At 48.4% G+C, this 24,342-nt stretch overlaps 1 protein-coding gene across 1 annotated transcript in view; it reads right to left on the minus strand.

The window, feature by feature from the left end:
* The window catches only part of HSPA9 (heat shock protein family A (Hsp70) member 9), a 299,396-nt gene extending 277,574 nt beyond the window's left edge, over window positions 1-21,822 (minus strand). Inside the window, exon 1 of the mRNA XM_077473881.1 lies at window positions 21,642-21,822. Within this exon, the coding sequence (XP_077330007.1) occupies window positions 21,642-21,745 (104 nt within the window). The 5' untranslated portion in view covers window positions 21,746-21,822. The remainder of the gene's footprint in view (window positions 1-21,641) is intronic.
* Between the last annotated feature and the right edge of the window lie 2,520 nt (window positions 21,823-24,342).

Consider the following 24,342-nt stretch of genomic DNA (forward strand, 5'->3'; position numbering starts at 1 on the left):
GACTAAAGTGTTTCCCGATTCTATGCAAAGAAATGAGAACCACAATTTTTTATTTTTTTTGCTTAGAATAAAAAAAGATCACGATTCTCGCAACGTAACATCTTTCACATATAAAAAAAAAAAAAAAAAAAAAACTGAGTTAGACTTACCGGTGACGGTATTTCTAAGAGCCTTTCGGGACAACCCCGGAGAGAGTGTAGCTCCACCTTCTTATTAGGAAACACATGCCCACTTTAAAAACACCTCCTCTTCCTCCATGGCTTCAGTTATTGTGGCCTTCCGACACTGGAAAACAAAGCACAGAAAGCACAACACCATGGTAGAACTTAATACATTTACTAAGCATAACCTAGGGAGGGAAGCAACGGTTGTCCTGAAAGGCTCTTAGAAATACCGTCACTGGTAAGTCTCACTCAGTTTTTCTCAAATTGCCTTTCAGGACAACCCCGGAGAGGATAACCGAGAAACTTACCCTAGGGCGGGACTACTGCCTGCAGTACCTTCCTGCCGAAGGCCTGATCTGCCGCAGACAGTAGATCTAACCGGTAGTGCCGGAGAAATGTCGAATAACTGGACCAAGTGGCAGCCTTGCAGATTTGTTCAGGCGTTGCACCGGCCCTTTCAGCCCAGGAAACTGCCGTGGATCTAGTAGAGTGCGCGGCAATACCTGAGGGAGGTATTTCTCCTTTTGCTTTATAAGCTTCTGTTATAGCCAGCTTAAGCCACCTACCCAGTGTACTCTTCCAAGCGTTCTCCCCCTTGCAAGATCCAGAAAATATCACAAAAAGGGCGTTTGATCTTCTAAAGTCTTTAGTCATCTTCAGAAACTGCAATAGGCACCTTCTCACATCCAATGTGTGGAAAACTTCCTCTCCTGCATTAGCTGGGGTTGCAGAGAATGTAGGTAACACCATTTCCTGCGATCGATGAAAAGCTGAGGATACTTTCGGTAGGAATGCTGGATCCGTCCCCAGTACTACTCTGTCCGGATAAACTTTAACCACTTGAGATCCGCGCTATAGTCAAATGACGGCTACAGCGCGGATCTCAATTTTCGGGACTACGTCTATTGACGTCGTCCCCTTTAAGAGCTCCCCGCGCGCTCCCGGGGAAAATCTGTGTTGGCCATGTCCCCTGGACAGAGCCAATCACAGATCGCTGTAAACTGCCAATCACAGCGGCTGTTTACAGCGCGATCGCCGCCTCCAATGGGTGATGATCTCAAATGTAAACAAATGAGATCATCACCCATTGCCGAATGTGTCTTCTCACACAGCGATAGCGTGTGAGGAGACAGATAAAGCGAGTGAGTGTTCTCTAGTAGTGTAAACGTGCCAGTGCCCAAATCTACCCCACCCGTGCCGCCTCAGCAGTGCACACCCGTGCCGCCTCAGCAGTGCACATCCGTGCAATAAATCTGCACATCCGTGCAATAAATCTGCACATCCGTGCAATAAATCAGTGCACATCTGTGCCGACCCATCAGTGCCACCTCATCAGTGCCCATCAGTGCTACCATGGCTAAACGTGTCTTTTCCGCTGAGGAGGCGTACCAAATTATTTCCACGGCCGACGAGAGCAACGGGGAGCTCTCCTCTTCAGATTCCTTTTCGGATTCTGAAGCCGACGTAAATTATGAGCCAGTCCTCAGCAGTGAAACACTGACTGAATCCAAGGAGGAAGATATCCGGCCCATCAAGCGAAGGCGTTCTAGTGAGGCAGTGCCGTCCACCAGCACCGCAGTGCCCCAGCAAGAAAGGCCAAGTACCAGTGGGGTGTCATCTCAGCCCCAAAGGGTTAGGAGCCATGCTGGCCTTCCCTATGCCCTTCAGAACCCCTTGTGGCTTCCTCCTAATTCAGGAGAGGCCAATGTTCCCCCTTTCACCGCCCAGCCAGGAGTCCAGGTGGACACGGAGAATTTTAGCCCTATAGATTTTTTTAATTTAATTTTTACGGAGGACATGTTGGCGTCAATTGTGGCCCAGTGAAACCTGTATGCACAACAATTTATTTTTCAAAATCCGACCTCCTATTATGCCCATCCCTACGAATGGAGAGACCTAACGGTGGAGGAGTTCAAGCTTTTTTTAGGCCTCACATTTAATATGGGACTCAACAAAAAAAATCAATTACGTACCTACTGGTCAACCCACCCCCTCCACCACTCACCGCTCTTCTCCGCGGTAATGCCCAGAACCAGGTATCAGATGATCCTGAGGTTCTTACATTTCCGTGACAATTCCCAGTGCCTTCCACGAAATGATCCAAATTATGACCGCCTTTACAAAATTTGACCAATACTAAATTATTTTTCAGAAATATTCCCCAAATTGTTTACCCCGGACCAACACGTGTGTGGATGAGTCCCTTATTAAATTTAGTGGCAGGCTTAGAATGAAGCAATTTATGCCCAGCAAAAGGGCCCGCTATGGGGTGAAGGGCTACAAATTATGTGACCGAGCCACAGGGTACACATATTCATTCAAGGTGTACGAAAGGGAAGGACACCCAGCTACAGCCCCCTAATTGTCCGGACTACTTGGCATCCAGCGGAAAAATTGTTTGGGACCTCATATACCCCCTACTGGATAAAGGCTAGCACCTCTATGTAGATAACTTCTACACATCTCTGCCCCTGTTCCACAACCTTCACCGGAAGAAGACGCCAGCATGTGGCACTGTAAAAAAGAATCGGAAGGGCTTTCCTCAAAGTCTGGTGAACAAGAAGCTGCGGAAAGGAGAAACCGCAAGTCTAAGAAACAAGGAGGTTCTGGCAGTGAAGTGGAGGGACAGAAGGGATGTATACATGTTATCTTCTATCCACAACGATACCTTCTTGGAAATCCCCAGAAGGAATGGCTCCATACAAAAACCAACATGCATCCATGAATACAATTTATTTATGGGGGGAGTCGACTCTCCGAACGCCACTTTCCTGATAAAATCCCTCCCAAACCAACAGGCCAAAGATGTAAAAAAAGATGTAGGGTGGAAATCCCCAGAAGGAATGGCCCCGTAAAGAAACCCAAATGCATTTCCGAATATAATTTGTTCATGGGAGGAGTCGACTTCAACGACCAAATGATGGAACCATATCTGGTCACAAGACGGACATACCATTGGTACAAAAAAGTAGCAATTTATTTTTTTCAATTGGCCATTTATAATTCATATGTCATTTACCGCAACGTCACCCAAAACCCCAAACGTTTCTTCGGCTACCAGGAGGAAGTTTTCACTGCCCTTATTTTCCCAAACGGCCCACCAGAAAATATCAGATCAGACGTTGTTAGTCGACTCTCCGAGCGCCACTTTCCGGATAAAATCCCCCCCAAACCAACAGGCAAAAGACGCCAAAAAAGATGTAAGGTGTGTACCAGAGCAGGAGTCAGAAGAGACACATCTTATTGTGCACAATGTCCTTCCCAACCAGGCCTCTGTATAGGCGACTGTTTTCGGCGTTACCATACTTCAATACATTTTTCGTGAAGTATGCTAAACATAATCCTCAGTTCCTGCCTTCATACACCTTCACACCCCTTATGCCACTGCCTGCTCTGTAACTGACCCTGGCTTGTTATTTGACCACTCTTATGCCTGCCGATTCTGTACATACCTCTGCCTGATCTGGAACTGACCCTGGACTGTTATTCGACCATGCTTCTGCCTAACGATTCTGTACATATCTCTGCCTGATCTGGAACTGACCTTGGACTGTTTGACCACAATATTTGTCTGCCTCTTGGACTGATCTTGTATTCTGCAACTGGACTAGTGGGATTCAACACGGGGTCTCACATATGTGAGGGGCTCCAGTATAGTTTTTCTGGAAGAAGAAAACTATTTTCTTTGTTTTCTTATTCCTAGATTAGGGTCTGGAGACTCGGAGGCTTCAAAGAGATTTGGGAGGGAGAAGCCTCTACCCCTATCCCCATTCTGTCCTGAACGAGGCTCTACTTCTGTCTGCTGCCTGTAGGACTTACTGCCATCATGCCGCACTGACCACACCACAAGGACCTGCCTACTACCAGGACCAATATTTTTGGCACTGCTGACATCTCTGCACTGACCCTGGACTGTAATATGGACAGTATCCCTGCCTGCTGCCTAAAAAACTGTGTTCGCTGTTGCTGACCAAGTCCCTGCCTGCTGCCTGGACCAGTGATATCCTCCTGTGGACAACTGCACTTCTAAAACCACAGGTAATCTTTTCTTTACCCTTTGCTCAGCATAATGTATTTGGGGGTGTAATTCTTGGTATGTGCAGGCTATGTGTCCCTGGAACGCCGACTGTGTTTCTTGCATGTTGCACCTCTGTATGTGGTCAGGCTGTGTAAACGTCTCACACATGTGGTATTGCCATACTCAGGAGGAGTAGTAGAATGTATTTTGGGGTGTTATTTTTGCTATGTAAATGCTATGCGTTGGAAATATCTTATAAACGGACAACTTTGTGTAAAAAAAAAAAAATGCGTTTTCATTTTTTTCCACATTTTCCAAAAACTTCTGGAAAAAAATGAACCATTGAAAAGACTCATTATGCCTCATAGATTATACGTTGGGGTGTTAGCTTTCCAAAATGGGGTCATTTTCTGGACGTTTCCATTGCCCTGGTGTTCTAGGGCCTTCAAAACTAATAGGTGGTTGAGAAATGAAATGTGTAATTTATGCTCCTAGAATGCCTGAAGGTGCTACTTCAAAATTAGGCCTCTGTATGTTGTCAGGCTGTGCGAAAGTCTCACACATGTGGTATCGTTATACTCAGGAGTAGGAGACTGTATTTTGGGGTGTTATTTGTGGTATGCACATTCCGTGTGGGAGAAATAAGCTATTACAATGAAAATTGTGTGGAAAAAAAAAAATCGTAATTTTGCAAAGCATTGTGGGAAAAAAATGACAACTTAAAATAACTAACCATGCCTCTTACTAAATACATTGGAATGTCTACTTTCCAAAAAAGGGGTCATTCGGGGGGCATTTGTACTTTCCTGGCTTGTTAGGGTCAGATGTGAAGAAAGCTCTATTGGTATGAAGAAAAGGACAAAAAAATCATTTGGTTACAGTGTTGCATGACTGAGTAATTGTCATTCAAAATGTGAGAGCACTGAAAGCTGAAAATTGGTCTGGGACTGAGGGGGGGTTTAAGTGCCCAGTAAGCAAGTGGTTAAGGAAGGGTTCTGTAATAGAAAGGGCTTGGAGCTCGCAGACCCTCCTGGCCGAGGTGATGGCCACCAAAAAGATTGTTTTTAAAACCACCTTCTGTAAAGAAGCTTCTTGTAAGGGTTCAAACGGTGCTCCCGAGAGACCCTGCAAAACTGCTGACAAATCCCAACTGGGAAAGTCTAAGGGCAACTGGTCTACTTCGAGCGAGAGCCCTAAAAAAATCTAGAAATTAAAGTCTCTTTAGATAAAGTCTTTTCAAAGAAAACTGATAAGGCTGCCACCTGAGTCTTCAGGGTGCTGGCTGCTAGACCCTTCTCCATTCCTTCATGGAGAAACTCCAAGACGGACACCGTGCTCTTGACCTTGAGCTCTATAGAACTACACCAGTTGAACTTCTTCCAGACCTTCATGTAAATTGCCTGGGTAACTGCTTTCCTGCTAGATAGCAGGGTCTTTACTACTTTATCTGAGAGCCCTTTGGCTTTTAAGAGATCCTCCTCAGAAACCAGGCGGTTAGCTGTAGAAGTTCCACCTCTGGATGATTTACCATCCCCTGGGATAACAGATCTTTTCTGGGTGGTAACCTCCATGGGGGCTTCGAGGCTAGATTTCGAAGACCCGCGAACCAAGGCCTTTTTGACCAAAAAGGAGTGACTAGTATTAAGTCCGTCCCTTCTTCCCTGAATTTCCTCAGCACTAGCGGAATTAGAGGAAAGGTAGGAAAGGCGTAGCACAGCTGGTAGTGCCAGGGGTGAGCAAATGCATCCATCCCTATTGCTGCATCTCCTCAGTGAAGAGAAAAGAATCTGTCCACCTTTGAGTTCTGCTGGCTGGCAAAAAAGGTCTACCTGTGGAACCCCCCCAAGCATCGGAAATCAGGAACACCTCCCGATTCAGGCTCCATTCTGCCTCTAGCAATTTTCGCCTGCTTAGGAGGTCCGCAAACAAATTCTGAGAGCCCTTCAGATGCACTGCCGATAGTGAGGCTGTGTTCTGCTCTGCCGAGGCTAACAGATTGGCCTACTCCATCAAGCTCCTGCTCCTGGTTCCCCCTTGTTTCATTATGTAGGCAACCGCTGTTGTGTTGTCTGACAACACCTGGACATGGTGACCTCTCAAATTCTGCTGAAAGGCCACCAAACCCAGAAAGATAGCCTTCAACTCCCTCCAGTTGGAAGATCTTTGAGCTTCCTGCTTGGACCAGACCCCCTGAGATGTTTGACCATCCAGGTGGGCCCCCCAGCCCCAGGCACTTGCGTCTGTTAGTCGCTTGTCCAAAAGTCCACACCAGACCCCTTGAGAGGTTTGTCTGGTCTTTCCACCACCAAAGAGCCCTTTTCGTCCTTGACGAGATTCTTAACGGTTTTTCCAAAGGATCCTGATAGGACCAACTTGACAGAACCTCCCTCTGAAGGGGTCTGGAATGAAACCTGGCCCACTGAACAGCCGGGATTGCTGCCGTAAGCAGGCCCAGAACTGCCATAGCCGTCCTGATCGAGACTGCCTGGTTACCCTGTATCCGCTGTAGAGCTAGCTGCAACCTTTCCTGCTTTTCCAGTGGCAGGAAAACTTTCTGGAGAATCGAGTTTAGCGTATACCCCAGAAATGTCATTTCCTTTGAGGGGATCAGGTTTGACTTCTCTAGATTTAGAAGCCACCCAGGCCCTCGAGGAGAGACTGGGCCATCTGGAGATTGACTAGGACCTGCTCCCTGGAGTCCGCAAAAAAAAAAAAAAAAAAAAAAAAAAAGGTCGCCCAGATAAGGGACGACTGAAATCCCCTTCAACTTCAGGGGCTCCAGAGCCTCTGCCATAATCTTTGTAAAGACCCTGGGAGAGGACGAGAGTCCGAATGGCAGAGCCCTGAATTGGAGGTGCCACACCGAACTCCCCACATTCAATGCCAGGCGCAGGAACTGCTGCGATGCCTGATGAATGGGTATATGAAGGTAGCCATCCCTTAGATCCAGGGATGCCATAAAACATTCTGGGGTCAACAACTTTGTGATGGAAAAAATTGTATCCATCCTGAAATGCTTGTACCGAATAAACCCATTCAGAACTTTCAGATTCAGGATTAAACTGTACTTCCCTGAGGGTTTTTTCACCATAAAAATACGGGAGTAAAAACCCCTGCCCTGCTGGTTTACTGGGACTTTAATTAGAACCTCTTGCTGTATCAGCTCCTGTAATAAAAAATAAAAGCTTCATTGCAGAGGCCTTCTCCTGATCCCTTGGCAATGTTGTCACATAAAACCTGCTCGGGGGTGGTTCTGAAAATTCCAACCTGTAACCCTGATCGACAATGCACTTCACAAACAGATTTGGAGACAGCCTGTCCCATTGTTCGCGAAAAGCTGACAGTCCTCCTCCTCCTCCTCCTCCCCCCCCCCCCCACTGGGGAGAGATTGTCACTTGCTCTTGGGGAGATCTAAAGAGGACTCCACCCCTGCCTTTGCCCTTCTGCGAACCCCATCTGCTCTTGCGATCCTGGTCTTTTTATGGGACTGCTGAAAAGCACGAAAATTTTTTGGTAACCTGCTTTTTCTTGGATGGAAAAGCCTTTTTATCGGCCGTCCTATCCAGCACTGACTCTAAATCGGGGCCGAAAAGCAAGTCGCCTGAGAAGGGCAGACCACACAGTTTGACTTTAGAGGCCGTGTCTCCAGACCATGTTTTCAGCCAAACTGCTCTCCTGGCTGAATTTACAAGAGCCGAGGACCTGGCGGCCAGTTTGACCGATTCTGCTGATGCATCTGCCATATATTTGACAGCATTCAGAATCAGCAGAAAGGACTCCAAGATCCTTGCGGGGTGTCCCCGCTTCAATATGGCTCTTCAGTTTCTCTACCCAGCATTCCAGGTTCCTGGCCACTACCGTAGCTGCCATAGCTGGCTTTAGACTGACTGACGCAGCATCCCAAGCCTTCTTAAGGATGGAGTCAGCTTTTTTGTCCATTGGGTCTTTAAGGATCCCCATATCCTCAAAGGCTAGATCCGTTCGTCTGGATACCTGCGAGAAAGCTGCATCGACTCTGGGTTTTTTGTTCCAAACCTCTGAGTCTTTATCTTCAAAGGGAAACCTTCTCTTGAGAGCTTTAGAGAAGAAAGGGGCTTTTTCTGAGTCCTTCCACGCCTTTCTCACCGAATCTGAGAGGACCCTGTGGACTGGAAAAACTCTCCATTTTGTTTCGTCCAACCCCTGGTACATTTTGTCATGAATTGACAGCTGTACCTTTTCTTCTTGAATTTCTAGAGTTGTGTAGATTGCTTTAAGGATGTCATCTACCTCCTCTAGTGATAGCTTGTACTTAGAGCCCCTGCCATCTTCTTCCTCTTCCTCAGAATCCCTGAAGGAGATGAGTGTACTACCCCCTTCTCCAGAATCCTAGGTCTCCACCTGTCTGGACGACGACGCCCTGGGGCTGGGCGGCAAGTTCTGAGGCTCGGTCTGTGCAGGAGGGTTTTGCATCAGGATGGACCTGACTGAACTCAAGGAGTTTGTCAGCTCTTTAACCGAAGAAAACATCCTTATACTGCTGGGATGTTTCCTCTTCCACCAACTCTGATAAACTCTGCACATTGCCTTCTGCACACGAATCTGAGGGGGTCTTGCAAGGACATTTTCTCTGACCGAGTGATTTTTCCTGAAACGACATGCAGGCTTAACTCACTAAAAGCTCTCAACTACCAGTTGCTTAACACCAAGCCAGTGCAGAGACCCACCAAACAGACCACTAGTGAGACCCCAGGACTAGGCTGCAAAAGGTCAGAGCAAAGTCACCTCTGACCTGCAGCGACAGGCCCCCAAGAGGGGGGAACAGACAAAGACATAGCCCAATAGTGAAGCAGAGGGTGCCACTGCACCTTACATACCTGGGCTGGACCGGTGCTTGGGGCGCCTGTCTCCGCCATAGCTGGCTTACACTCCTCCATCGCTGAGTAAGGCAGCATTCACAAACAGCTCCGCCATTTTTTTTTTTTTTCCCAGCCGCCGCGTCATCAGGGCCGGGCAGAAGCACACGGTCACCTGACCCGCCCCATGATCCCTGCATTCCAGGCGCTTAAACCACTGCGCCACGCCCCCTCAGAGCGCCCGCGCGTCACCGTAAACGACGCTGTCGCCGCCCGGGACCCGACGCCGAAAACGGAGCTACGCCGCTGACCCGCAGCGACCTCCGCCAGCGACAGAGCCCTCCCTGCGCTAGTCCAGCGGACACCGGGCACCCGACGCCGGCACTCCGAGGGTCATTACTCCCGTGAGATGGCGGGACCAGGAGCTCCAGGAGTCCTCTCCCGTTGGAGATGCTGCTGGGGGCCAAGAAAAAAAAAAAAAAGACAACCAATACCTAAGGTAAGCCTTACTCCCCTGCAGAGAGTGTAGCTTTCCCCTGGTTCAGGCACATGCTTCCTCCATGGAGGAAACACAATAACTGAAGCCATGGAGGAAGAGGAGGTGTTTTTAAAGTGGGCATGTGTTTCCTAATAAGGTGGAGCTACACTCTCTCCGGGGTTGTCCTGAAAGGCGAATTGAGAAAAGCCAACTTCACTTTTTAATTCATTAAAAGTATTTTTTTTCCCCCCAAAAAATTGCATTTGAAAGAACACTGCGCAAATACCAACAAATGCCAGAAAAGGGTTTAGTGTTTAAAGGGATTGTAAAAGGTATTTTTTTTTTATTTATTTTTTTTTTTAAACAACATGTTATACTTACCTCCACTGTGCAGCTCGTTTTGCACTGAGTGGCCCCGAACCTGCTCTTCTGGGGTCCCTCGGCGGCTGTCTCGGCTTCCCCCCTGCAGGTGCTCCTCACGGTCATGCGAGCAGCACCTGCGGGCGCGCTCCCGTGACACAGTCAGCGGCTATAGCCGCCGGCTGTATCACACGGCCCGCCCCCCGGCGCTCCGCGTCAGTGGATGTGATTGACAGCAGCGCGAGCCAATGGCTGCGCCGCTTTCCATCCATCCACTCCCAGCCAATCAGCGGCCAGGCTGAACGGTGGAAAGGACGGGGGCGAGCACGGGAATTTCGAGGGGTGAGGCAAGTAAAACGGGGGGGGGGGGCTGGGGGCGCAGGCACTGTCAGATGTTTTCACCTTAATGCATAGAATGCATTAAGGTGAAAAAACTTTTACCTTTACAACCCCTTTAAGTGGTTAAAGTTTTCACTTACAAAGTCTAAACATTGTAACAATTTGACAATGGAATATATTTAAAAGCGGTGTTGCCACCAAAAAATAAGTGTTTAAAATAAAAAATAAAAATATAATATAATTTCTCACCTCTAAATACCTGTTGCTAGGGGGTACCTCGTAGTTGCCTTCTTCCTTGCCCAGGCTGGTGACACTTCCCCTGGCGCCGCACAGTCATCTGGGACCTGTCACGTTTCCCAGATGACTGTGCGGCGTATCACAGTGCCCTGCGCCGCTCGCACAGTGGGTGGCTGGCTGTGAAGCCACAGCTGGGTGCCCACAATACGAATTATGGCGCCGCGAGCGGAGAACGGGGGGGGGGGGGGGGAAGCTTCGTTCCCCCGCAGCGCTGGACCCTGGGACAGGCAAGTGTCCAATTATTAAAAGTCAGCAGCTGCAGTATTTGTAGCAGCTTTTTTTAAGTTAAAGTTAAAGAATGTGCAGCTAAAGTTAAAGTTCTTGGCAGACCGCCCGTTTTTCCCCCTGCTTTTTGAGGGTTGTGGCTTCAGAAGAGCAGAGAATTCTTTGCAAAGAATCGGGAAACACTTTAATCAAGATCGCGATAATGATTGACAATTAATCGCGCAGTTCTACTTTATGTGCTACTTTTACTAGGGGAAGAGATGGATTTTATTCCCTCTTTGCAGACACACAAACTACCCGCCCCATAAGAATGAAGATTTGCCTTGTTTACATATGCAGATCTCCATTCTGAGTCTCTTGCCCCATGATCAGTGGGTGTTGGCAGATATCCAGTGCCCAGCAGCCTCAGATTGGCTTCTGCTGTGAATGATCACAGCGCAACCACCCACTGTAGGTGGAAGTGAAGAATTACACATGCACACAAGATTAAAAAAAAAAAAAAAAAAAAAAAAAAAAAAAAAGTAAACATTCAGCACTACCATTCAAAAGCAAAAATGGTGCCGAAAATGAAGGATGAACTAGGCCGTAAAATAGTTAGGTTGAATAAAGACCAGTCCATTCAGTTCAACCTGAGCGAGTTGAGTGTATACCAATTGTCACTATCCCTGTACATTGCACACTCACATTGGCCCCTACCCTCAAGGAGCTCACAATCCAAGGTCCCCTTCATAAACTAGGGTCAATTTTGGACAGAAGCCAATTAATCTACCAACATGTCTTTGGAGTGTGGGAGGAAGACCACGCAGGCAGAGAGAACATGCAAACTCCAGGCAGGTAGTGTGATAATACAATTCAACTTTTTAATTAATATCAACTTAAATATGAAATTCATTGTTGGCCATTATTGGCACCTTTAGTGCACGAAAGGTCAAGAAAAATGCAGTCCGCAGTCCCCGACCATCTCTTGTACCATTGTTTAAAGTCTCCTACCATCTCTTGTATCATGTCACTTAAAAACGCAAAAATTTCCAATCGGTGGAAATTAGCAGACATGATACAGGAGATGTTAGAGACTGCAGACAAGAGATCAATGCAGCCGTGCCTGTGCCAATCAGATGCAGCAGCCCACCTGTGCCCATGATTTGCAGCCCACCATGAACAGACTAGCAGTGCCTGGTAATGCAATGTCACGTCACGCTGTGTGTCAGCTGGATCTGAATCGCTGTGAGCCGCTGTAACCATGTCCCGCCTCCTATGACAACGCAATTCCTAGCATTGGATCAGTGTGCCGTCTATCACAAGAGGTGGTCTAGGAGGCAGGACAGCGTTACAGTGGCTGCACAACGATTCCGATTTGACAGAGCGTGAGATTGCACTACTAGGCTCTTTGGAGGCTTAATCTCAACTTATGAGAACAGCAGGAGGGAGGGGAGACTGACAGGGGTGCACAGGAATAATACATGTGCAGCACCCAGCGGGACGTCCCTCTCCCCCCTTTTTGGCTCCATTATCGGCTTTTTTTCTGTCCGCCTGCTGAAATAGGATTTTTTTGTACTCGCCATAAAATACTTCTCTGCAATTCACTGACTGACAGCTCTTAGCCATTGGGTTGTTACGCCACCTTTAGGAGAAGACTAGGCACAACGTGATAAAAAAAAAAACATTTTTTAATTGTGCCCAGTTCTGCATAGGTGACCATGCAGCCTCAGTACGTCAAGCAGTATTAAAAAAAAAAAAAAAAAAAAAAAAAAGGAGGGGCGGGTTCTGTCAGTCGGTGAATTACAGAGAAAAGGATTTTACGGTGTATACAAAAAAAAAAAAAAAAATCTATACTCTTATATTCACCGACTGGCACAGCGCCTCAGCCAGTGGGACGTCCCCAAGTAGTGCCAAAACAAGGGGTGGGAAAACAGCATAAAAAAAAAAAAAAAAAAAAAAAAAATAAAAAAAACTTCATCCACCATGGCAAGTCGGAACTAGTATAAAACTTTACCCACAAAAACGACTGCGTGGAAAAACCACAAACGGGCTGCTCCTCAACAGACACTACCCCCAAACCGCACCAAAACAGCAGTAACAAATGCAATAGTGCAGTAACTTTAAAAAAAAAAAAAAAAAAAAAAAAGGAAAATTGTATATGTAATTGCAACTATACAGCTGCCTGCAAAACGTGACAGCCAAAACAGGCATCAGCCGATGCACTGATATCTACCTTGTAGAATTTTGTGAAGGCGTGAACAGACAACCAGGTTGCCGCTTTACACACATGAGCGACAGACACTTGATGTCGGAAGGCCCAAGACGTCCGATTGCCCTCATGGAGTAGGCCGTGACCAGAAAGGGGGCACCTGCTCCTTCAAGGCATAGGCCTGTACTACAATCTGTCTGATCCACCTGGAAATGGTGGCCGACGAGACCGCCATGCCTTTTTTAACCAGCCATCGAAACAAGAAGAGTGACTTCCGGAAGGGAGCCGTGGCAGACAAATACACCCTCAGGGTCCGAACCACGTCCAGGGAATTGAGGGCCACCTCCTTGGGATGTGTCTGTTTAGGACACAGAGGTGGTAACACAATGTCTTCATCCAATTTCTGGTCTACTCCTTGCTGTAGAAAACCGCAAGATCCTGGATATAGAAAAGGAGCGTAGATGCCATCCTCTCTCCGCACATGGAGAAGTAGGCCTTCCAAGTACGATGACATATCTTCTGAGAAGACAATTTCCGTGCTCTCAGCATAGTTAGAATCACCGAGTCCAAAAGACCCCGGTTCCTCAATACCTGGCTCTCAATAGCCATGCTGTTAAAACCAGCGATGGTAAAGCAGTTTGGAGAATCGGATCCTGAGACAGGTCTTCTCGCAATGGCAGTCGCCAGGGACTCCACCAGGGATATTGGGGCCAATCAGAATTACTGGAATCCCCTCAGCCTCCACTCTGCGGAGCAGACGTGGCAACAGCTTCAGCTGAGGAAAGGCATAGTTCCACGGTACTGATCCCACAGAGCCACCAGCACATCTGACCACAGACCTTTTCCTGGACACGAATCTCAGCACCTTTCGGTTGAGACTGGAGGCTAGAAGATTCACGTATGGTGTGGCCTACCACAGGCACAGTAGCCTTAAACCTCCGGATGCAATGCCCATTCTCCTGGGTCCATCATCTGGTGACTTGGATAGACCGCCTGCCAGTTCTCCACTCCCAGGATGTAAATGGCCGACAGGGCTGGTACATGTCACTCTGCCCACTGAAGGATGTGAGCGACCCTGTGTGGCAGCCGAGCTTCTTGTTCCCCCTTTGTGACTGACACATGCCACAGCCATGGCGTTGTCCAATTGGATCCTGATCAGATGCCTTTGCAGTTTTATCGACCATGTGGAGAGGCATAGTCCGATTGCTCTCAGTTCGAGCAGACTGACCGGCAACTTGGATTCCTCCGCCGACCAGAGGCCCTGGGTCAACTGAACTCCCATTACTCCACCCCAGCCTGATAGGCCGGCGTCCATTGTGATAATCGTCCATTTCAGAGGTAGGAGCGACTTCCTGGACTGAAGTGTGGGGGACCTTAGCCACCAGTTCAGAGAATCCCCGACTACTGGCTCACCTGAATCTGCCGATCCAAGGACAACGGATATTTGTCCCATTTTGTCAAAATCTCCTTCTGCAGGACTCTGGTGTGGAACTGGGCATACAGTACTGCCTCAAGAAGGCCACCATGAGTCCCAGGACTCACATGCAGAGGCGTAGCGACGACCATTTGCGGTTCATTCAGCAGCTTCACCGCGGCTCTGAGAATCTGCAGCTTGTCTGAAGGAAGAAACTGTCGCTTCCATGGAGTCCAGCAGCAAGCCTAAGTACTCCAAATGCTGAGTTCCCCCCCCCCCACTCAGGTCCCTTACCGCCCCCCAAAAGGGCCTCCCAGTGAGCCGGGAGTATGGGTATGCTGGAGGGGAAGAATTTGGTTTTGCGGCCAAGAGAGGAGCTCCATCTTTCAGCCTGAGGAAAATCAGATCGCAGACCCATTGATCGGACAGCCGAGAGGTCCACCGGATTGCCAACTCCCGAAGGCGCCCCCCCCCCCCACCCGAGTTGCGGGTGGGGGCAAACCTTCATGCGGTAGCACTTTTGCACACAGGCTTGCGGTTCCAGGGACATTTTGGTCCTTCAGTGGTCGTCCTGTCGGACTAGGGGACGCTTGGTCGAAGCTCCGGACGGATGAAAAAGATTGTGAGCAGAAAATGAGGGCCCTTGCCTACGGTGTGGCTCCTTAGCCTTCCTGTCCTGTGGGGCGTAGAGTACCCTTACCACCTGTGGTATTTTTAATAATGTAATCCGAAGATCCGTCAGGGCTTTTTTGGATGCCTGGTCAGCAGACCAGCATTTTAACCAAATCATGCGCCTCAGCACCACTGCTGACACTGAAGCCCTGGATAACAGGGAAAGAGTACTTAACATGTACTTAAGGATTCAAGTACTGGTCGTATGGTTAACCTAACAACCATAAACATGGAACGAGCCACTGCCTCGGCCTTCCTGTCCGTGGGGTCCTTAAATGCAGGAGGCCCCTCTACTGGGATTGTGGTGACTTTGTTTAACCTGGATACTGGTAGGTCCACAACCGGAGGAGCCGGCCATTTTTTGAGAAGGCTCTCCTCAAAGGGGTAGCGCACCACCATATACTTGGGGACAGAAAAGGTCCGTTGCAGTCAACTCCATTCCCTGTAAATGAACTTATCAAAATAAGTCATATACTGGAACACCTTTAGGTGAACGGGCTGGCTTAATGGACCCAAAAGGGACCACTACATTAGCAGAGGGATCTGCTGGCTCCCGAATCTTCACGGTATCAGCACAGCTGTGATAAGTGCTCCAACAAGCGCTTTCGCACGGACCCAGATGGGGACTCATCCTCACTGTCCGAACAGTCCTGGTCAGCGTCATCGGAAACGACAGCAGGGGTCACCAGCCTCAGCAGGGCCCGAGTCCACATCAGAGCTCTCCCCAGAGGACGGAGGCAGGCAGGGGCTGCTTTTTAGCACCTTTGTGCCCCGCACCGCCTCCATCTTGGCAACAAATTGAGGACCGCCAGCAAAGTGCCCAGTGGCACTGCACATTCTGCAGGCGAACCGGTTGCAATTGCCTGGATTTCAGGGGAAGAAACACCAGTTTCTGAAGCAATGCTGACCCTACCCTGTCTGCCACCCGATGAGGACTTAGGACAGTCCCACCCTCCTAACAGCTGCTGGCTGAGGGGCTCTTTCCCAGAGGACTCACCACCCTGACTGGTGCTGTGCTCTCCAGCTAGTAGTGCCTGTGTCCCTTGTCAGCTCCAAGGTGCATAGGAGATCACACTGTCATCCAGAGCTCCAAGGTGCATAGGAGATCACACTGCTGCTTATGGTGCTGAAACCGATCTGCGACGTGTTCAGGCTTCAAGAAAATGGCCTCTGAGCATCCAGTATAAAAGGACAAACTTAGGGAAAATGGCCGTCAAGCTACAGGAAAGCATGCTGCTCCTTGCCCTCACCCAAGATTGCCGCTGAACACTGTATACCATGAGGGCCAGTGACAGAAATGGCGGTGAACAGTGCTACAGAGCCCCCCTGCACATGACACACACTGCTCAGCAGCCACATGCAGCATCCCCCATGGGTGGGGGGGGGCAGAGAAAGATAGGGAGAGAAGAGAGGGAGGTGAGGGACCCCCAAATCAACCTCCCAGGAAATGCCCAGCTGCTCAGCCCCACCAAGGCAGGGAGAGGTTACTTACCAGTCCTGCAGAGCTGGGAGACATTCCATCACAGACCCACTCTCTGATCAGTACGACAGGGTGGCTGCTGGCCACGGCACACCGACGCAGACATCAGTAGCTCGGTCATGTGTGTGCCCCCGAGCATTAAAGATCACTGACCACCTCTGGAGCTGAGGTACCCAGCCGGCTGTTGATAGCAAGTCACAGGATCTTTAGTCTTGCGCAAAAAGCAAATCTTTGGGAGTTGTTACCCAAGGGACCACCCCTTGGGTGGAACTAAAAGTTCTGCGTTTTTCATAACATGTTATGCCTAGTCTTCTCCTAAAGGTGGCGTAACAACCCAATGGCTAAGAGGAGCTGTGTCAGTCGGTGAATATAAGAGAAACACCATTTTCAGCCAATATGTTGGTGCACCACTAAATTATAATATAATAAAGAAAAAAAAAAAAAAGAAAACACAAAGGGGGCAAGCAAACGCTGTGGAGCCATTTTCTATTCAGCCACCCCATACCCTTTTAAACTCATCAGGTACACCTCTGTTTAGATATGTTGCTTCATACAATGGCAAAGCCTTGTTTATCAACGACTTCCAGGCCATTATGGTGGGTGCCATCGGCTTCTTTCAGGACAAGATAGTTTTGCATGCATAATACAGGAGCAGGGTGAGCAAAGTGCGAGTTACCTGCTTGGGTACCAACGTAACTACCAGGCCTAACAGACAGACCTTTATAGATGGTCTTCTAGCGATCGTGACTGACCAGACTGTCCACCGCCTCCACCCAGAACTGCCAGATGTTTAGGCAATAACAAAACATGCAGAAAATTTGCTCCAGGGGCATGGGTCTAGATCTGATTAAAGAGGAAGTGCAGTCTGCTCACAGAATTTGTAATGAAAATATATCTTTGCCATTCTGAAGCTTCCCTTAAACCACTTTGCATATTTTAAATATACGGTGATCCTGTACTTGCCAAATATGCTGCAGAAATTTCTCTCCACCAAGTCTGGCTGCATACATTTAAACTGGGCAGCTGAAGCTTCCTGGATTTGCACAGACACATCCAGCTCTGCAGCTTCCATTAACCCTCTTCTTAATTCTTAGTTTTCTTCACAAATTTCACAATACAATTTGTTACACTTCTATTTTGTCTTTAACAATAGTATCTTACAATGTTTTCAGTTTAAAAGAATTCATTTAAAACTAAAGGTGTAATTTATCCCCTATCCCCCCTCCCCTATGTTATCATCTACCCCCTTTGCAAATAAAAATGTAACAATCTCCTCCCTGTCTGCCTCCCCTCCTCTCCCCAGGATCCACCAACTCCCTATTCCATATATATTTTATATCTCACGTTCCCTGTAAACTAAATAGGGAGCCCATATCTTCTGGTATTTCTCATCTTGATCCTTCATTGCCATTGTAAGGTTTCCCATTTGTTGAATTTCTGCAATTCTCGTGAGCCATTGTGCTTTAGTTGGAGGACTTTCTTTTCCACAGAACAGGAATACATGCCCTTGCTGCTATTAGAAAATGTCTGTCTTTTAATCTTTCTACTGCCGTTGGAATGTCTAGCAATAAAAAAGTTGCCGGTCTATTTCCAATGGCAATTCCTGTTATTGTTCTAATATTGTCAGCTACCATTTCCCAGAACTCCAATTTTTGAGCTTTCGCAGATATGTAGTAATGTTCCCTCTGTTCCATGACATCTCCAGCTGACGGATGTTTTGGGGTAGATCTGATGTACTTTCGGTGTTCTGTACCACCTATCTCATATCCCCTTCTTTGTATTGGCTTGCTACTGAGGCCTTTTGATTAACGAGATCTTGTCTTTTGTGCTGGGGAAAATTTGACCTCTAAATCTCTCTCCCAGGCCTGAAAGAAAGCAAGTTCTTGTGGAATCTCCATTTCAGTTAATATAGTGTAAAAATGGGACATCAAGTGTCTCACCGATTCTTCTTTCAAACAGGCCTCCTCAAACTCAGTCAGTGCCCTCACTTCTACACATGCCTTAGATTTAGATCTAAAAAGCTTCTAATTGCATCGTTCTAAGAAAATCTAGCTCTGGTACTATTTTTTTTCAATCTGTCATTAAACGGTTTTGTAAGGAGAAATGACAAATCCTGCTACTACCTCTACATCGTATTGCTTTAAACTTTGGATCCGTTATTCCTGGTTGAAATGCCAGAATACCCAGAATTGGAAGGAGCAGGCTAGGGTTTCTCAAAATGGGTGTTTTTTTGCTGCGTGTTCTGTCTGTATCCAGGGTTTGTCTTTAAGCCTACACCATTCTACTACTCTGGCTAGGTGAGAGGCTTCCTGGTATCTCATTGGATCTGAGAGCCCTATCCCACCTTTTCCTTTTGGAAGTGTTAAGATGTTTCGACGTATTCTTGCCGGTTCCCAGCCCATATAAACTTCAAAAATCTTGATCGAAGATCTCTTAAACTTTGCGGGGGTGGGATCTTAACTGGTAAGGTCTGTATTAAATACAGAAGTCTTGGCATCACATTCATCTTAACAACATTGGCTCTCCCGAACCACGTGAAAATTTCCTTGTCCCATTTCTGAAGGTCAAGTTTTTATCTGTCTACCCATTAGTATATAATTAAGTTCGAGCAATTTATTCAAATTCTTTGAAATGTTTGTTCCCAAGTAGCTTATGTATGAATTTGTCCATCTAAAAATCGAATTGTGTAGATATCACCTGTAGGAGGGACATGTTTATTTCTATCCCCATTGCCTCTGATTTTCTGTAATTTACTTTAAAATTTGATATTTTCCCATATTCTCATAGCTCCATCAATAAAGATGGTAGCGATGTAATTGGGGCAGTTGCGAAAAAAAAAAAAAATCAGATCGTCGGCATATGCTGCCGGTTTGTTCTTCCCTTATTTTACCCCCTTGATGTTCATATTGGCACAAATTTTCCTTAGGAAGTGTTCTATTTCCAAGATGAATAGCAAGGATGAGAGAGGGCATCCCTGTTGTGTTCCTTTTAAAATAGAGACACTCTGAGCCTATCATTTCTTTTTACCTTGGCACTTGGTTTTGAGTATAAGTTAGAAATCCATCTCAACATCCCATCTCCTAGACCTATGTGTTATAACACCTCTTAAAAATATCCAGTCTACCCGGTCAAACGCTTTTTCCGCATCAGCAGATGCTATCACCATAGACTTATGCTATTTTTTGCATAAGATAGATTATATTCACCATCGGTTGTGCGTTCTCTTCTCTCCCAGGGGTGAACCCTACTTGGTTGGATGAATTAAATCTGGAATGAAGTCCATCATTCTCATTGCTAAAATCTTTGAGAAAACTTTAAGGTCCAAATTCAGCAGGGAGATTGGTCGGTAGCTTGAGCATTGAGAGGGATCCTTCCTTCTTTTGGGATGACTGTTATATGTGCTAATAACATTTGTTGGGATTTGCTTTCCTTCGTGTATTGAATTATAAGCTTCTGTGAATCCCAGAGCCAATTTCTCCATAAACGTTTTAGAACATGGCAAGGTAAACCCGTCTGGGGCTGGTGCCGTGCCCAGTTTCGATTTTAATGCCCATATAAATTCAGTTGTAATTGGTATATCAATTTCTTTAGCCATCTCTGACAATTTTGGAATTTGTCCTTACGATATATTCTCTCGCTACTTCCCATTAATTTAAATCACTCACTGAGTTAGATTTTGTTTCTAGTTGGTATAGGTTCTCATAGTATTCTTTAAATACCTGAGCAATTTTCTGCGGGGTGTTCCCATTTCATCCCTCTGTGTTTTAATTTGTGCAATTAGATTTTGAGTAGTATTTTCTCTTAGGGCATTTGCTAATAATCTTCCTGGCTTATTCCCAAATTCATAGTATGTCTGCCTCCCTCGGGTTAGCTTTGCTTTTTCGATTAGTTGTAGATTTATTTTGTGCAAACCATTTAATTTCTGTTCTATTGCTTGAGCTTGGGATTTTTTATGCACTATTTCTAATTCCCCAATCTCTTTAAGCAGTTAATCAAGATTTTCATTCCGTTTACATTTTCCATGTGCCCCCAGGGAGATGAACATACCCCTCATGACACATTTATGTAACCCCCATATACAGAAGGGTGTTTCTACGGTCTTATTTTTTGAGAGAAAAAAAAGCATCTAGTTCTTGTTTTAATTTCTCCTCTTACTCGCTTTCTTTCAGTGCCACTCTGGGTTCCGCCTCCCCACATTCTAACATACAGCTTGTCGGGCATGACCTGAGAGTAAATGAGCCAATTGAGGCTTCCACTAGAGATGCAATTACATTTTGGGAAATTAGAATAGAATCGATTCTAGAGTAGATCCAATATTTTGCCGAGAAGAATGTATAGGAGGCAACCTTCCTCACCGGTATATACCCGATATCTGTCTTGCTATCAAAACAGACACCCACAGGATTTTGAATTCTGCGATGTACTATAGTACGCCGTCTGATAGTGATGATTTGATATGATTTTTACTCCATTGGATTTTATCCTTTTTAAAATGTGTCAAAAAAAAAAAAAAATTGGGATTTAAAGTCGACCCAATTCTGTAATAAAACGTGGGAGAGGGAAGAAAAAAAAAAAAAAAAAAAAAGAGACACCCCTTTCAATAAACTACATGTCGTTCGGCTGTTCCTCCCTTTTTCAAACATATTTCAATGTTTCAAAATTCCTTCCTTTAGCTATTATATACATGAGATATCCAACTTCTCTGTTGTCTATATTATATTTTATGGGGGTTATTTCATCTCTATCTCTCCCTCCCAGGGAAAGGGAGGAGAAAAAAAAAAAAAAGATTATATACAGCGTGAGCCCAGACTCGAACCCAATTGAACATCTATATATATATATATATATATATATATATATAAAATGGCTAGGCACCAATGCTCCCCATCCAACTTGATGAAGCTCGAGAGGTCCTGCAAACAAAAATAGGAGAAACTGCAAAAAGACAAAAAACCACAGAGTGCCAAGCTTGTAGCCTCATACTCAAGACTTGAGGCTGCAATTGGTGCAACAGTGCTTAAACTAATTATTGAGCAAAGACTGTATACTTGTACAGGTGATTTTTTTGGTTTATTTTTAATAAATCTGCAAAGATTTCATACAAACTTTTTTCACGTCATAATGGGGTATGGTTTATAGAATTTTGAGGAAAATAATGAATTGGCTCTTACGTATCTTTTTGTACTTCAGCATCATCGAAGCGACGACCAATAAGGCGTTTTGTAGCATAAAATGTGTTGTTCGGATTTGTCACCGCTTGCCTCTTGGCTGGCATTCCAACTAGTCGTTCCCCATCTGCTGAAAAGGCAACAACAGAAGGAGTTGTTCTGGCACCTTCTGAGTTTTCAGAACCTGAAAAAAAAAAAAAAAAAAAAAAAAGAAGAAGTTAAGGTGAGTGGCCACTGCAGCTTAAATTTTTTTTTGGGGGGGGGGGGGGAAGAGACAGACGACCCTCCACACACCCTACCATAGCATGTTCCCAAAGTAAACTATACAATATTTAGCTACACTGTAATTTTGCCAACATACTACCTTCCCAGTATACAATTTTGAACATATGCTGTCAATATTTGCACTTCAGGGTTTACTTAAAAAAAAGGACAAAATACCAATGCTTAAAGTATACCCGGCCTTAAGAATAGGCAATATACGAGTTCAAACTTACACGGAATTGTACATTCACAAATGGCATGTTATGTACTGTGTCATGTTTATGATATATTTATTCACAGATTACCGTATATACTCGAGTATAAGCCGAGATTTTCAGCCTCTGAAAAGCGAGAGCGAGGGCGAGCGAGGGCGAGCGAGGGCGAGCGGGAGAGCGAGGGAGAGCGAGGGAGAGCGAGAGGGAGCGAGAGGGAGCGAGAGGGAGAGGGAGAGCGAGGGAGCGCGAGAGGGAGAGGGAGAGCGAGGGAGCGCGAGAGGGAGAGGGAGAGCGAGGGAGCGCGAGGGAGAGGGAGAGCGAGGGAGCGCGAGGGAGAGGGAGAGCGAGGGAGCGCGAGGGAGAGCGCGAGCGCGAGGGAGAGCGAGGGAGAGCGAGGGAGAGCGAGGGAGAGCGAGGGAGAGCGAGGGAGAGCGAGGGCGAGGGAGAGCGAGGGCGAGGGAGAGGGAGAGGGCGAGGGGGAGAGCGAGGGAGAGGGCGAGGGGGAGAGCGAGGGAGAGCGAGGGAGAGCGAGGGAGAGCGAGGGAGAGCGAGGGAGAGCGAGGGAGAGCGAGGGAGAGCGAGGGAGAGCGAGGGCAAGGGAGAGCGAGGGCGAGGGCGAGGGAGAGGGAGAGCGAGGGAGAGCGAGGGAGAGCGTGGGAGAGCGTGGGAGAGGGAGAGCGAGGGAGAGCGAGGGAGAGGGAGAGCGAGGGCGAGGGCGAGGGCGAGGGAGAGCGAGGGAGAGCGAGGGCGAGGGCGAGGGCGAGGGCGAGGGAGAGCGAGGGAGAGCGAGGGAGCGCGAGGGAGAGCGAGGGAGCGCGAGGGAGAGCGAGGGAGCGCGAGGGAGAGCGCGGGAGAGCGAGGGAGAGCGAGGGCGAGGGAGAGGGCGAGGGAGAGCGAGGGAGAGCGAGGGAGAGCGAGGGAGAGCGGAGAGCGAGAGCGAGGGAGAGGGCGAGGGAGAGGGCGAGCGAGGGAGAGCGAGGGCAAGGGAGAGCGAGGGAGAGCGAGGGAGAGCGAGGGAGAGCGAGGGAGAGCGAGGGCAAGGGAGAGCGAGGGCGAGGGCGAGGGAGAGGGCGAGGGAGAGGGCGAGCGAGGGCGAGCGAGGGCAAGCGAGAGCGAGGGAGAGCGAGAGCGAGAGAGAGCGAGGGCAAGGGAGAGCGAGAGAGAGCGAGGGCAAGGGAGAGCGAGGGCGAGCGAGGGAGAGCGAGGGAGAGCGAGGGAGAGCGAGGGAGAGGGAGGGAGAGGGAGGGCGAGCGAGGGAGAGGGCGAGAGCGAGGGAGAGGCGAGAGCGAGGGAGAGCGAGAGCGAGAGCGAGGGAGAGCGAGAGCGAGAGCGAGGGAGAGCGAGAGAGCGAGGGAGAGCGAGAGCGAGGGAGAGCGAGAGCGAGGGAGAGCGAGAGCGAGAGCGAGAGCGAGCGAGGGAGAGCGAGGGAGAGCGAGGGAGAGCGAGGGAGAGCGAGGGAGAGCGAGGGAGAGCGAGGGAGAGCGAGAGCGAGGGAGAGCGAGAGCGAGGGAGAGCGAGAGCGAGCGAGGGAAGAGCGAGGGAGAGCGAGGGAGAGCGAGGGAGAGCGAGGGAGAGCGAGGGAGCGAGGGAGCGAGGGAGAGCGAGGGAGAGCGAGAGCGAGCGGGAGAGCGAGGGAGAGCGAGGGAGAGCGAGGGAGAGCGAGGGAGAGCGAGAGAGAGCGAGGGAGAGCGAGGGAGAGCGAGGGAGAGCGAGGGAGAGCGAGAGCGAGCGAGGAGAGCGAGGGAGAGCGAGGGAGAGCGAGGGAGAGCGAGGGAGAGCGAGGGAGAGCGAGGGAGAGCGAGGGAGAGCGCGGGGGAGCGCGAGGGAGAGCGAGAGCGAGCGAGGGAGAGCGAGGGAGAGCGAGGGAGAGCGAGGGAGAGCGAGGGAGAGCGAGGGAGAGCGAGGGAGAGCGAGGGAGAGCGAGGGAGAGCGAGGGAGAGCGAGGGAGAGGGAGGGAGAGGGAGAGCGAGGGAGAGGGAGAGCGAGAGGGAGAGCGAGGGAGAGCGAGGGAGAGCGAGGGAGAGCGAGGGAGAGCGCGAGGGAGAGCGAGGGAGAGCGAGGGAGAGCGAGGGAGAGCGCGAGGGAGAGCGAGGGAGAGCGAGAGCGAGGGAGAGCGAGAGCGAGGGAGAGCGAGAGCGAGGGAGAGCGAGGGAGAGCGAGAGCGAGAGCGAGGGAGAGCGAGAGCGAGGGAGAGCGAGAGCGAGGGAGGGAGAGGGCGAGGGAGG

Source organism: Lithobates pipiens, unplaced genomic scaffold (genome assembly GCF_037356315.1).
Source record: "Lithobates pipiens isolate NorthernLeopardFrog02 unplaced genomic scaffold, aLitPip1_a1.2 Scaffold_8, whole genome shotgun sequence".
Taxonomy (NCBI): domain Eukaryota; kingdom Metazoa; phylum Chordata; class Amphibia; order Anura; family Ranidae; genus Lithobates; species Lithobates pipiens.